At 46.2% G+C, this 15,299-nt stretch overlaps 1 protein-coding gene across 4 annotated transcripts in view; it reads left to right on the top strand.

Annotated features, from left to right (window-relative positions):
- The window catches only part of RAVER2 (ribonucleoprotein, PTB binding 2), a 418,859-nt gene that overhangs the window by 321,434 nt on the left and 82,126 nt on the right, over window positions 1–15,299 (top strand). For 2 of the 4 annotated variants that reach the window (XM_085602376.1, XM_085602377.1), the window contains exon 11: window positions 4,602–4,741. In XM_085602376.1, coding sequence (XP_085458502.1) covers window positions 4,602–4,741 — 140 coding nt within the window. The remainder of the gene's footprint in view (window positions 1–4,601; window positions 4,742–15,299) is intronic. The other 2 variants (XM_085602379.1, XM_085602378.1) reach the window with 1 other exon arrangement.

The following is a 15,299-nucleotide window of genomic DNA, read 5'->3' as shown; positions in this document are numbered from 1 at the left end:
ACCTACTTCTGCTAAACCCCGGCGTCACCAGTGGTCAGCAACCTCAAAAACCCCGGAGGACCTGACTGCCTTGTGACTCTAAAAAGACTGGGACTCCCACAAGCAGTGGACCTGCTCAACAACAAGCAACAACCCCTGGCACCAGTCAGGGACCGCGAACCCTGCACACTCTGCACCCGCCAAGCCTGGCCTGTGCCGGAGTGGACAAAGACCACGAGGACGTCCCCCCGGCGACTGTGACCCAGAATTCAGCACCCAAGGACCCAACTCGACGCTCCTGATGACGCCTGCAGCCTCAGAACCAGGGACCCCTCCAACCGCGACCAGCAGAGGGTAAGATTTCCCGACGCGAAAAGACCCCCGAGGCCCTGCGGCCCCCTGTGCCCAGCACCTGGGTGCCTTCCTAAGCTACAGCTTCCCAACTTACCTCTTGAAGTGGTGGTCGCACCTGAAGAATCTTCGTCCCCGAATTTGCAGCCTGTGTTCATCTTGTAGCTTCTCCATTGAACTACAATGAGCGCCCGACGGCTCAAAAGCACCCTGCACCCAAGTGCCCCTGGAAGTGCAACCTCTATCCTATCTTACTTCCCCACTTGCCCTCTGGGAGTGACCAGGAGCCCAGCTCCCACAGCCGCGTGGCCTGCCTCCTAGCAGCCACCAACCAAGGGTCCCCTGCCCGCTATAGGCTAACATTGGGCCTAACTCTCTATGCACCCAGCTTCCCCTGTGCCGCTGAGGGTGTAACAACGGTACCTATCTGACCCTGGGAGACCCCTGAGTCTATGCCCAGAACCTTAACTCTGCCAGTCGAGTACTTACCTGGAAGCCGATAACTCACTTTTACTCCATTGGCTAACATTGACTGGTTTCACTTGGAAATTCATCTAAATGTCGAGTTTTGAAACTTAAAAATATTCACCTAAAATCAGCCGAATAACGAAAACAAAATTACTCACCTGTTATCAGGAGAGATCCCAGTGCTGGATCTTGGTGCCCAGCACTGACCCTGAAAAGTAATTACAACTGTACTTATCGCTAACTTGATTTTCCTCCATAGGATAACATTGCCTGGTTTTCACCAGAAATTCTTCTAAGTGTCGATTTTGGAAACAAACAAATATTCCTTCAAAATCGGCTGTATAACAAAAACGTATTCTTTCAACTGTTTACAGGAGATGCACCAGTGCTGAATCCAGGATCCAGCACTGAGAAAGAAAAAGTAACGACAACCCCACTTACCTGCTAAGTGAATTTCCTCCCATGTGCACACTGTACCTATTTGGGGACAGTATATACAGAGCCACTTTCTTACAATGTCCAGTCAACGCTATTTGCTTTTCAAATAAAAAGTACTTTAATACCTTAAAATTGAAATACATAAAGAGAAATTACAAATATGGACAAAATGGCAGGTGGAAAAACCAAGGGAAATCCATTGTAAAAGGCATTGCAAACTACATGAAGTGTACACTAAGGCATGTTCACAGACGTCAACTAACCCCTAAATGTAGACTCCACTTTGAAGGTCCTTGGCACATTTTAACGGTTTGGGTGCCAGCATACCCCAATCCCCAAAACCGCAATTCCTCTATTTATGCCCATCGACAATCATGTGGTATACACAGTAATAAAAAATGTTATTTTCTCTATTTAAACGTAACACCTATTGGCTTTGAAGTCATTTCAGTTGTATCCATAGTAAAACAGCTAACATTTCACTAAATAGCCATGTTTCTGCTATTGAATTAGGATGCCAGGAATCTTTCAGGAAGCATAACTCAATAGCCAGCCCAGGAGTGACTTGAAACAATGCTCTGCTTCTCCCAAGGACAGTAATGCAATACCCCAGAATAAATATATATTTTTTAATGTAAGAGCACTTGTGGTGGAGGGGAGTGGAGCTACACTGCCCTTGGCAGTCCCCAGACGCAGTACAACACTTTGAGAGGTGCTCTCTTTCCTTCATGAGGTACCCGTGACCCGTGTTTCTCTATGACCTGCCTTTGATGCAGTGGCCTTGCCACATCTTAGCCCCTTTCTTGAGTTTTTTTTTCTTCAATTCTCATGCCTCACTGGTTTTTGCCCTTGCCTGCCCAGGTACAACATGCACATCAGTAATTTCCTCACAGATCTTCCTGTACTGGGATTGGGCGCTGCTCCTAAAGACCGTGTGGAGAGTCAGCAACTGCTCGCAGCGTTCTTTATGCTTAGGGTAGCCCTGTGCTCCACAGAGCTACTTCCCACAGGCCTGTGGGATTCCGGGCAAGAAGGATACCTTAGTGAGTCCTTACCCCGAACTTCAGCTGGGGGTTTCGTAGACTTGCTGTCTAGTCAACTAGGGAGTCCTCCAGCACATGAGCTGCCTGGGTAAGTTAGTCTTTACACAACAGTGAGGGGTTGTAATGTCACCTGGAGATAGTTTGGAAACCCTGGTTCACAGTTATGGAATTTCGTTGACATCAGGCTGGGAACAGTTGAAATGCTGATTTTATGCTCCTATCTGAAATTCATATATGTTGGTGTACAGATTCCTACATGTTTTTCTGCTTTCGGCACCTGCTAGCACTCTTCAGTCACCTGGCTGGAGTGCAGCAGCTGGCTGTTGGAGTCTGGACTTGCCCACCTGTAGTGCACATGGTAGCCTCCTGACCAAGGGTCTTCGTGCTGCAGCTCTCTCTACGATCCTGAAATCAGACCACTCTACTTCTATAGCGCCCGCATCCTTCAGCCATTTTCTGGGTGTCTGTCTCTCTAGCAGAAGGGTTTCTGGTTTCCACTCCTATGGCACTCACAGCCAGGATTAGTCCTCAAGTCTGTCCTCTGCTGGCCAAGAGAGTCAATCGGAGAGACAGTTTCTAGCTCTGGGCACAGAATCCAACAGAAGTGTAAGCCTAGAGTGTGTTCACCCACTCTAATCAGTCCATAATTTATCCTGGTGCTCCTCTTATCAAATGTTCTTCCCTGAATGGGTGTTTATAATTGAAAATGAACAGTTGAGATGGTGGGAGACAAAATGGAGAGATGCCTCATCATCCCTCCCACCCTAAGCCGGAACTTCCAGAGAGCAGCCCCTTGAATTTCAAACTCCCTCTACTGCTTCCTGACCAGAATTAAGATGATAGCTTGAAGGAAACCTGGGAGAGATCCTACTCTCTATGCCAAGCTCCGCACACGCAATTCTGAGTTCTTCACTCCGGCTTCAAAGAAGACAAACTGTGGTGACTGGAGACCGAGGCCTACCTGCCTTCCTTTTGTCCCATATAGAAACCTATTGGCAGAGCTTGTCGGGGAGCTACAACTAAATAGATTTAAAGACATGTCAGCCATGTGCCTTTCCGGAATGGTGCTTTGTTCTAGGGGTAGGTTTGAACTTTTGGTCAGGTAATCGACTGGCCTAGCAGGTTAGTTGACATCATGAATTCCATTAAGGCTGGCACACGAAAATATGCCAAGTTTTATAAATGCTAATGGAGTAAAACGTATATTGAAAATGCATTTGTGAATACTTGATAAGAAGAGACATGTTAATGGCTTTCCTGGTCTCATTCCAGTCAAAGGTTCTAGTTTACGTTGTAGACTGTCTAGAAAATGAAAGTGAATATTTCTTTTTGGGCTACCAATTGAATTATAAGGCCTTAGTAGACCACAGCCAATTTATTCTGGATGTTATCTATCACAGTTCTGCCTGGGCACAGATGGTAGAAAAGGTTAGAGAGCAAGTCTTTTTTCCCAGTCACTATACATATGCTGATGCTTGTGGACACTTCTTCGGTGCAGTCTGCTCGGAGTCCTTTACTCCACCTGCCAACCGAAGTTGATCTTATTTGAAATGGTGAGCTCTGACAGCTGCATCTCAGATTCATTTTAAACAGAAGCTTACATTGGGTGAGATTCCATTAAGTAGACTCACTCACAGCAGAGGTGCAAACACCTGAGGTTCAAAAGCAAAAAACAAACAGGGGATATTCACATGTCAGAATCTGCTTCAATACAGAAGCCCTCTAACTCGTATCCAATACAGCAGCACTTTTCAGGCTATGGAGTGCAGTCCAATTTATGATCAAATCTTTATAATGACTTTGTTTCACATTGTGAGAAAATTGGGCTCTGTTGTAGCCCAGTGCTTTGATGTGCACCATGGTGGGTCTGCACCCCCTCCAAGGGGGAAAGAGTAGAGGAGAGGAGCACACTTAAATGCAAGGTGGGTCTCAAACGATGTCTTGGGTTTGGGAAATGGCTATATATTTCTAGGTTTGGGGAGTCACTATGTATTTCTACTAAGCCCTTGAGTATTTCCTCACTCTGAATAGCTCATGGTCACTCTAGTACTCTTATTTGAAGTGTATGTTAACTGATGTATTTGTAATCCTTACCTGACTTTGAAGTTAACATCTAACACATTTCTTCTTTTATCTTCTCCCGCTAATCACTATTTCTTCCTAACTATTACTCATAACCACCTACTGATGATTTCCTGAAGCACTATTTGCATACATTTTGTGTTGCCTATTTGGGATAATCTGGTATTAAATTCATGAATAGAAAAATACAAACTAAGGTTTCCACGTTCATGAACTAGTTTATGCTCGCTTTTTCTCCAGCAGCTTCATTAAGGAACCACAATGCTGAACATCACACCAAAATGATAGGCAACGCGGTTGATACCTCAGTCCCTCCAGGTTCCACTTCACAAGGTGCTTTGGAAAACTATTACAGTCAACAGCATGGCAATTACACACAGGTATGCATTCAAATCATTGTTGGGTATTACTTTAACTGCTTCAGTAGTAGCATATTTTCATACTGTAGGAAACTGTTTGTTCGAGGCATATGAGCTGTAGATCACATGCTGTGCATAGCTCGCCATCTAGTGTTAAGTCCTGATGTTTGCATTTTGTTTATTCGAAGAAGTCTTTCCAGTCACAAGGTAGGTGACTCCTCCTTTCGGTGATCGTGCGCATGGGTATCGACTTCATTGTTAGATTGTTTTTTTCCGCCATCGGGTTCGGATGTGAATTGCTGCGCTCTGTTTGGGCACCGTTTCTCGGGTTCCCTTCACGCAATACACTACTTTCAACTGAATTGTTTCTCGATCAAGTTTCCCACTCTTCGCGTATCGTTCCGAACCAAGAATCTTTGATCGGAAAACTCGTGGATGGCCATTGGGCCTACCTGTGCCTGGCTCACTAGCAGTCGATGGAACGGGTTCCATTCCCGGGTGTCACGCTAAGTTTCCGCGCACTGATCTGCACGAAGTGTGCAATCTCTGTTTGTCCCCGGAACACGACAAGAGACTGTTATGCGTGCCAATCGTTTCGATCAAAGAAGACGCTCCGTGACCGTCGGGCTCAGTGTCACGAGATGCAACAGCAAGGCGACTCCGTTCCGGATATCTTCGGAGAAGATTCCGACCAAGAACATGCTCAAGGAGCCGAGGAAGAAGAGCATATTGCTGTGTCTAAAGCCGACATGGAAGAAGAGGAGCAAGTTACACTGGGTCAACGTTCCGTGAGTACAGATACCCCTTGGCCCAACAAACAAAACCTAAAAAGGCTCTGGTCCTTCCTCTGCCTGCGGGCCAAGGTCGGCACCAAGAAAAGTTTTGGAGCACCTCGCCCTCGGGCCCGGTGCCGAAACGCAAAGAAAAGCCATCGGGATTGATTCGGCCCCCTAGCGGCACCAAACCAAAATCCTTGGCGCCAAAAACCAAGCATGTCTATCCTCCATCTTCGTCCAAGCCTAAATCTTCGGCACCGAAGACTTCGGAGCCGAAACATTAGACTGCAAAAACTACAACTAAAGAGAAAAAGACTCCCAACAAAAGAGTTTCGGTCCGATGTTCACCTCCGGATCCAAAACAAAAAACTAGTTATCAACCCAGATACTGGACACATTCATGCCAAATTACCTGAAAAAAGGAAATTGACACATCAGGATGAGCATCATATACCTCTAAAGAAAAGGAATATGGGTACAAACCCATTACCACCTTATATTCCACCTCCTTCACCTACTAATCCTCACCTACTCATTGCCACCTCTAATTCACCACCACTGTCACCTGATCCACAGGATGAGGGGGATGGGGATAACAGGCCAAAAGATGTTGACCCATGAGCAATTATAGTACTGATCCACATACAGACACGGACCCTGATTTGTATCCATCTAGGCCATCACCTCCTGATGACAATTTAGGTTATATTGAGCTTCTTAATAGGGCTGCTCACTATCATGGAGTGGAATTACATAAAGAGACTTTAGAGGAGGACTTCTTATTAGAGACCTTAAGCGCCACTCAAAAAACACACACTGTACCAAAGAATAATCTCGCCCAGGGTTGAGAAAAAATATGAACCAGCACCTACTGACCCTGCTTACATTAAAGGTCAGCTGCCCTTGGACTCTTTGGTGGCCTCTAATGCTCATAAAAGAGCAAATTCACAACAGGTGAGGCCCCTCCTCCTGATAAAGAGTCCAAGTTAATTTATGCCTCTGGTAAAAGGGTAGCTTCTCAGGCAGCTAATCACTGGTGCATTGCCGAACTCAGGCTTTGCTAGCCAGATATGATAGAGCTCATTATGATAAGTTGGAAAAACGTATCCAATATCTGCCTGATGAGCATAAATCAAAGGTAAATTATTTCATACAAGAAGGAAAGCTCATTACCAATACCTCCATCAAATGTGGATTAGATGCAGCAGACACAACAGCACGTGCAGTGAACACCGGCGTGTTGCTACGCAGACACGCATGGTTAAGAATATCAGGTTTCAAACCTGAGGTACAGTCCTCCCTTCTTAATCAACCTTTTGACAAGGAAACCCTATTTGGTCCAGCAGTTGACACCTCACTGGAGAAAATGAAAAAGGACACTGAGGTCGCAAAGTCCATGGGGGCTTTACAATTACCTGCTAGTAGAGGTTCCTTTTGACCCTCCTTTTACAAGGGTGGTTCCAAAACTGTTACCACAGAAAATCTTACAAGGGCAACAACCAATCACCCTCATCAAGAGGATATTTTAGAGGAGGTTTTAGAGGAAACAATGATCAGGGAAGAGGCAGAGGCAACTCCACACACACTTCCCCCGCTAATAACAAACAGTGACTTCCTTCCACTACCCTCCGATCATTCCACTCCTGTCGAGTGACGTCTCTCTCAATTTTTCCCTGTCTGGAACACCATCACCTCAAACAAATGGGTTCTATAGATTATCCTATATGGTTACTGCCTGGAACTTAGACACTCCCCCAAATATTCTTCCAAGATCACATGCAATGCCACAGGAACATCTCACCCATCCAAAAAAAAAAAAAGAGGTTCAATCTCTGTTAGAAAAAGGAGCAATAGAGCCATTCCCATTAAAACATCAAGGAACCGGAGTATACTCCCTATACTCCTTAATTCCTGTTAGAACTGGGAATCTCTAGTTGGCACAGGTATGCACTTGCGACAAGCAGGGACTCTCAATTCTAAGTCAGAGTAAGGGGATCACCCTTTCAAATAACCCCTGCTCACCCTTTAGGTAGTGTGGCACAAGCAGTCAAGACTATTCTCAGGGCGTCATAGGTTAAGCATTTGTGAACACATACCGTAATACAATGACACACCACAAATGGACACCAGTCAAGGTTGTATCAAAAATAGTTTTCTTTATATAAGGCTTAGCACAAGACCAGAATAACGAATAAAATGACCACAGTATTATTTTAAAGTTCAATGTTCTTGTAGAAAGGCTTAAAATGCAAAAATAGGCTTCTTTTAGTCAATTCTGCTTCTTTTCAGGTTTTGTACGGTTCGTACCTGGGTGTGCGACTCGTCCGCCTTAAAAACAAGGAAAGTACGAGTCAAACAATTGATGCGGACTCCGGGGTCCGTGACGCGCGCGGTGCGAACAGAACAAAGTACCTTAAGTTCGTGGAGTCCGCGACGGACAGTGCGGGACAAGTTGATGGATCCGGGTCGTAGCTCGGCAGCGTATTCAGATGCTGGTCGGGTCGCGGCGTCGGGACGCGGCGTTGGTACGGGACCTTCAGGGATACGTGCGGATGGCCCGGATCAGCTTGCAGAGTCCGTGGCGTTCGGCGTTCGAGCCGTACCTTCGGTGCTGATAGGCGGCGACACTTCTCGGCGCCGTACAGCGTACGTGGAGGATCAGCGTGATGCGGCTTCTCTGCTTTGAGTACGGCACGGTGCAGTACGTTAGCAGCGTACGGACCGTACCTGCGGGACAGCGAAGCTTGAGTCCGGCGTACAGGGTTCGGCAGCCAGGGCTGTACGTCTCGAATCGGCGGGGTAGGTTAGGTGCGATGCGGCCGGGAGGGATACGGCGCGTACTAACGCTTTTGGATCAGCGTAGACGCACGGTGCCGGGCGGCAAAGACACGGCTTCGCGGTGGATGGGGTACGAGGCGTACTGGGGCCAAATCCAGCGGGAAACAAGCAAGAATTGTCCAGGCAACTCAGTTTTGGAAGGCAGATGAGTCCAATGGTCCTGGGACTCAGTTCAGGGGGCAAGCTCTTCTTCCAAGCCCTACCATGCTTCCTGAGCCTGCTAGGATTATAGAGTGTTATAATCTAGCAGCCCATTCTGGCCTATGGAGAGCAGGTAGCCTTGCAATAGTGAAAAACGAAAATGGCTGTAATTCACTATTAGGACATGCCACACACCTCAGGGCATGTCCTACCTTATCCTTACAATGCACCCTGCCCTAGGGCCTACCATAGGGGTGACTAACATGAAGGTAAGGGAAGGTTTAGGGACTGGCAAGTGGGGACACTTGCCCAGTCAGCATGACAGTACCAGACTGCATGCAGGTTCTGCAGTGGCAGACCTTAGATACATTTTACCAGGCTGCTTCTGTGGGAGGCACAACCAGTGCTGCAAGCCCACTAGCAGCATTTGGATATACACGCCCTTGGCACCCCTGGTGCACTCTACTAGGGACTGATAGTAAACCAAATAAGCCAAACATGGAAGTCAATTCACATAATACATTTTACCATAGGGAGAGCATATGCACCTTAGCACTGGTCAGCAGTGGTAAGGTGCCCAGAGTCATAAAACAGCCAACACCAGGTCAGAAAAAAGGCAGGAGGAAGGCAAAAAGTTTAGGGATGACCCTGCAAAAAGAGCCAAGTCCAACAATTCCCAATAAGGATGGGTCTCTCAGGCCTATACTGGACCTCAGAGATCTAAATCTATACATTCCATCAGACCACTTTCACATGGTCACTGTACAACAAGTACTTCCGCTCCTTCAACAAGGCGACTTGCCGTCCAGTCTGGACGTAAAGGATGCCTATTTCCATATCCCAATACATCCTGCTCATCGCAAATACCTAAGGTTTGTTGTAGTAGGACAACATTATCAGTTCAAGGTTGCTCCCATTTGGAGTAACTACTGCACCCAGAGTTTCCACCAAGTGTTTAGCAGTAGTCGCAGCTCATCTATGAAGACAACATATTCACGTCTTCCAATACCTGGACGATTGGCTCATAAAAGCCAACTCGCAAAAAAGGTGTCTTTATCACACACTCAAAACAGTGCAGTTGCTCCGCGATCTTGGGTTCTCAGTGAATCTGTCCAAATCCCATCTACAGCCATCCAACACACAGGCGTACAATAGACACACAAAACACAGGCGTACAATAGACACACAAAAGGCTTTGGCCTATTCCAATCCATCCAGAATCTGCAACATGCAGACTCTACTTTGCCAGTTCCAACCTCAAACCTCATTGCCAGCTAGAGTGTTCATGCAGTTACTGGGGATAATGGTGTCTTGCATTCTAATAGTCCCTTATGCAAGACTTGACGTGCGTCCCTCAGGAGTGCTTAGCACGTCCATGAAACTAGGCTCAGGTTCTGTCATCAGATCTAGTGTTGGAGGACGGCCGCATCCATCGCTCTCTACAGTGGTGGAATACGCTAAACCTTTCAAAAGGGCAGCCCTTCATCAACCTGGTTCCACAGATAGTGCTAACAGCAGACGCATCACTCACTGGTTGGGGAGCTCATCTCCAAACACATACAATTCAGGGCATGTGAAGCTTGCAACAAAAGCAGCTTCAAATAAATCATCTAGAACTGATAGCTATTTTTTTAGCGTTCCAAGGGTTTCAAGTTCATCTAGTAGGCAAAGTTGTCCTGATCCGTACAGACCACATGACAGCAATGTACTACATACAAAAACAGGGGGGGGGGACACACTCTCTCCAGCTGTCACAACTAGCACAGACCATCTGGACATGGGCCATACATCACAGAATGTTTCTCCTTGCAGAACACCTTCCAGGAGTAAGCAATCAGATTGCAGATCTACTCAGTTGTCAAAGACAACAGATCCACAAATGGGAGCTCCACCCTCAAGTTCTCCTCCCATTCTTCAAAATGTGGGGATTTCCACACTCATTGTCCAAGGGCAATGCACTATGGATGAATTGGTCAGGGATATTTGCTTACGCTTTTCCGCCTCTCCCACTCATTCCATTACTGGTTCCGTAGCTCAGACAGGCGCCTCAGATATTAATCCTAGTTGTTCCCACATGGGCCCAACAACCCTGGTTCACAGCTCTATTGGAGCTCTCAGTAGTTCCTCACCAAAAACTACACCTCACTCACAATATGCTCACTCAGAGCCATGGAGAGATAAGACACGCAGATCCCAGCCATCTCAACCCTGTGATCTGGCACCTGAAATCTTAGTTTGGTTACCTCAATCTTCCCCAGACTGCATGAACATTATCAAGGAGGCTTGACGTCCTACTACAAGAGCATGCTATGCAGCAAAGTGGAAGCGTTTTCTGATATACTGCAATAAAAATCACATAGATCCATTGGACGCTTCAGTTCAAAATATCTGCGATTTACTACATCTACAGCGTTACAATTTGGCGAATTCTTCCATACTCTTGCATCTTGCTGCAATAGCTACTTACCTACAAAACAGACAACATCAGTCTCTTTTTAGAGTGCCTGTCATCAAAGCATTCATGGAAGGGCTTAAAAGAATCATTCCTCCGAGACTTCCACTTGCTCCAGTGTGGAATCTTAATATTGTCCTCACAAGGCTAATGGGTCCACCCTTTGAGCCATTGCATAAATGTGAAATACAATTACTTACTTGGAAGGTAGCTTTCCTCATAGCTATCACATCTCTGAGGAGAGTGGGTGAGATCCAGGCACTAACCATAAAAGAACCATTCTTACAAATACATCAAAAGTAAGTGGTTCTTCCTACCAATCGTAAATTTTTCTCATAGGTCATTTCTGCCTTTTTACATCAACCAATCTATTGAGTTGCCCGTGTTCTTTCTTCAACCAGATTCTGTGGCAGAACATGCTTTACACACACTAGATGTGAAAAGAGCAATTCTTTACTATATAGAAAGGGCAAAACCTTTTCGCAAAAAAAACAACTGCTTGTTGCTTTTGTTCCACCGCATAATGCCTTGGAACGGAAAATGCTACTTACCCGGTAGGCATCTGTTCTTGGCATGTAGAGCGTTAACGTCACATTGGCCCACCGGCCTCCCTGGGTACCTATACCTGTTGCAGTTGCATCTTACTTAGATACATAAATTCATGGACATCTCTTACTACTCTTACTAACTCCATTATCACCCTCTGCGGCAAACAATCTTACAAAGGAGTCGATGCCCATGTGCACTATCACCGAAAGGAGGAGTCACCTACCTCGTGACTAGAAAGAATTCTTCGAAGAAAAACAAAGTGCAAACATCCGGACCCAACACTAGATGGCAGGCTATGGACAGCATGTGGCTCTACAGCTCTACATGCCAAGAATAGATGCATACTGGGTAAGTAGCATTTTCCTTTTTTCTTTTTCTTTCTTTTTTGCAGTACCCTCCCCCCACTTTTTGCCTGTTATTTGATGCAATTTTGACATTAAGTGTACTGGGTTCCTGCTAACCAGGTTCCCAGTACCAGTGTTCTTTCCCTACAAATGTACAATTGTTCCCCCAATTGGCAATACCTTTAGCATCCTCTATAAGTCCCTAGTAGGTGGTATCCCGGGTAGCTAGAGCCTGAGGTTCCAAATAGGGTCCACCAAAGGCTGCAGCACGAATTGTGCCACCCTAGGGGACCCTCACCTAACTCATTCAGGGTTGCTATCACAAGCGGAGTGTTTTGGTGCAGACACAAATGAAAACACGACCTGACACACATCCCTGTGTGCCGGGCCTTTCGAACACTGCATGTAGTACTTGTAAGTCACCCCTACAGCAGGCCTTACAGCCCTAAGGCAGGGTACTTGCTATTACATGTTGGGGCATACCAGCATACCTTTGCTAGTCCGTTCCATCACTGCCAGTGCAACTGGACAGGGAAGCCATTTTAGAACATGTGCTTGTAACGCCCTGAACGTCTCAGGATCGTTTAACAGACACGACAATGAGGACGCAACCACTTGTGAAGGGTTAGTTCTTTTAATGAAGGCAAATAAAATACAAAGAACAAACAAAAGTTATAGTCACTGGAATCCTCCAGGCTAAGTACGTTACCAGCCCACAGCACGGATGGTCCTAACCGTCCTCTGCATATACGCCGATCCCGGCGTATGCCAACAGAGGGCAGAAATGAAATGGCCGACAATGCCAATCGGTAGGCTGTGAGGGGCACGAAGAGTGTTGGGGAGAATCGAGGAGTCAGGGAAACACCCAGCCGGGGTCTCTACCTGAAGGGAGCAGCCGCTCAACCTCTTCCTCAGACTGCACCGGGACGCGGAGTCACCCCCTGGTGATGCGTCACCGATACCCCAATCACAAGCAAGAAGACTGAACCGAGAGCAGCCGCTCGATCGATCCTGTGGACTTCCGAGTCTGTAACGCGGCAAACACCTCCTGGTGTGCGTTACAGCTGGCAGTCCCTGTGTCTCTGGTCGGGCTGGGAGTTACGACTCCAACCAGCAAAAGCGCCACTGCGCTTGGACTCAGCCGAGTCAAAAAGCGAAGCTCAATGGTTGACCGGTAGAGCTTCCGGGTCCTTCACAGGTGACGATGGGGCAAGACACGGCCCAGGGAGTAACGACTCGACCTACCTCCGTTCTTGCCTTACTGGAGCACCACTCTGGAACACTGCTCTTCACGAAGCAGGTACGTCGGTGTAAACACAATATCCGACAGCCTTGTACCTCCCGGTTCCTCCCTTTATAGGGCGTGTTTTCCTTGAGTTATGTAACAGCTCTCCTGTTTACATAAGGGCGTGTTTCCCTTGAGTTATGTAACAGCTCTCCTGTTTACATAAGGGCGTGTTTCCCTTGAGTTATGTAACAGCTCTCCTGTTTACATAAGGGCGTGTTTCCCTTGAGTTATGTAACAGCTCTCCTGTTTACATAAGGGCGTGTTTCCCTTGTATGACAGGAATTCTTGACAGTGCTGAACAGTGTCGAAAAGGAGTTCCTCAGCTACATGCCGCATTGACTTTTCCTCCCATACTATAACATTTCAGTCTCCAGAAATTGCACTAACTGTCCACTTCTTGAACTCTAAAATATTTCTATAAAAAAAAGTACCTACCTGAACAAATTCTTGCTGATACCAAGGCATATATAAAGGAACTGGTTATTTTTGTAAATTTGTGTGGATCTCCTTCTTGAGTCGTGTGTCTGATTTGTTGACTATTGTGTGTATTTTCAGAAGTTGTGCACTCCTCTGTGCTAAGCTTGAGGCTACTCGACCACCCTACCTCATAGAAGAGCACCTTGGGATTGCCATAGCGAGCACCTTGGGATTGCCATAGCAAGCCCATGTCCACTTGTAAGGAAAACCCTAGACGTTACATGATATATCTCATTTTGATATATTTTATAAAGAGCCTGCTTCCTACACATACGGTGCTTGGTATGTACTTCCTTCTGGTGGAGAAATAGGCTTGAGCGAGTCATACGATCCTGGCCCTCCAGTGATCTCTGATGGCTTTGATAATACACTGTCAATTGTTACACATTTTATTTATTTTATTATTGCCATTGTTTAATAAAATACAGTCTATTGTTAGCATCATTTAATATGGTAAATACAATAAGATTAATTACCCTTATGCTTGACTTTTTTTGCTCTCCTGAATCAAATGTACGCACAAGGTTTGTTCTTGATAATTAAAGGAATGTTCCCCCACTCGGCATAATAATACAACATATATAAAATGTTAAAGTAGAAGTCATGCTTTTTGAAGATCTTTATGTTCTTTTCTAAGTATGGTTTATCAATCCTTCTAAGATCTGTTTGTAGTAGATTTTGTCTGAGCAAATGGGATTGGAGGTTCGACCAATTTGAGGGGTGTGGGAGAATCCTGTGAATAAGCATTAAGGTAATTGTGAAACTGATTTCTACAGCCAGCAACTAGCAGAGCTTTATCACTATGGCCTGGAAGTACTCCTTTAGAAATTAACGCATCTCCTCTTTGATTCTTTCCCTATTTATGTAATGAATAATGCCTTCTCCACTAGACTTGTGCTGGGAGAAATAATCTCAATGCTTCACTGTGTCAAATACAGTGCTATTGAGGTGCAAATGTCTTTACTTGGTGATAGAAGTAGGTGGCTCTTAGTCCTAATTTTTTTCCCTTATCTACAACTGAACCTGGTGGGAGAGGTATGCATTCGTTTTTTTAAACTGCAGGCTATGGTCATTCCTTTACACCTGCGCCTTACACGTTGCTAGAAAGAGGGGGGGGGAAACGGGGGGAAACACAATGTTCGAGGCATGTGAGCTGTAGATCACATGCTATGCATAGAGCGCCATCTAGTGTTGGGTCCAGATGTTTGCACTTTGTTTTTGTTTGAAGAAGTCTTTCCAGTCACGAGGTAGGTGACTCTTCCTTTTGGTGATAGTGCGCATGGGCATCAACTCCATCCTTATATTGTTTTTTTCCGCTATTGGGTTTGGATGTGTATTGCTGCGCTCCGGTTTTGCGCGTTTTCGGACCCCTTCGACGCGCAATCCATTCCCCTCGACGGTATTATCGATCGCGGTTCCCCATTCGACGCATATTGTCTTACCTCGGAAAACCTTCGATCGGAAACTCGTGGCAGGCTGTCAGGCGTAGCAGTTGATGGAACGGACTCCCTTCAAGTTCTGTCCATGCACCAACTTGCACGAAGTGTGCAATCTCTGCTTGTCCCCGGAACACAACGAGAAAGACTGCGATGCGTGTTGATCGTTGCGATTGAAAAAGACACTTTGTGGCCGTAGGGCTCAAAGCCACGAAATGCAACACCGCACTGGACATCCTTGGCGAAGTTTCCGACACAGAACATCAAGCTCAAGGAGC

Source organism: Triturus cristatus, chromosome 4_2, assembly GCF_964204655.1.
Source record: "Triturus cristatus chromosome 4_2, aTriCri1.1, whole genome shotgun sequence".
NCBI lineage: Eukaryota > Metazoa > Chordata > Amphibia > Caudata > Salamandridae > Triturus > Triturus cristatus.
The sequence above is the reverse complement of the archived record's forward strand: the minus strand, read 5'-3'. Positions and strand labels throughout refer to the sequence as shown.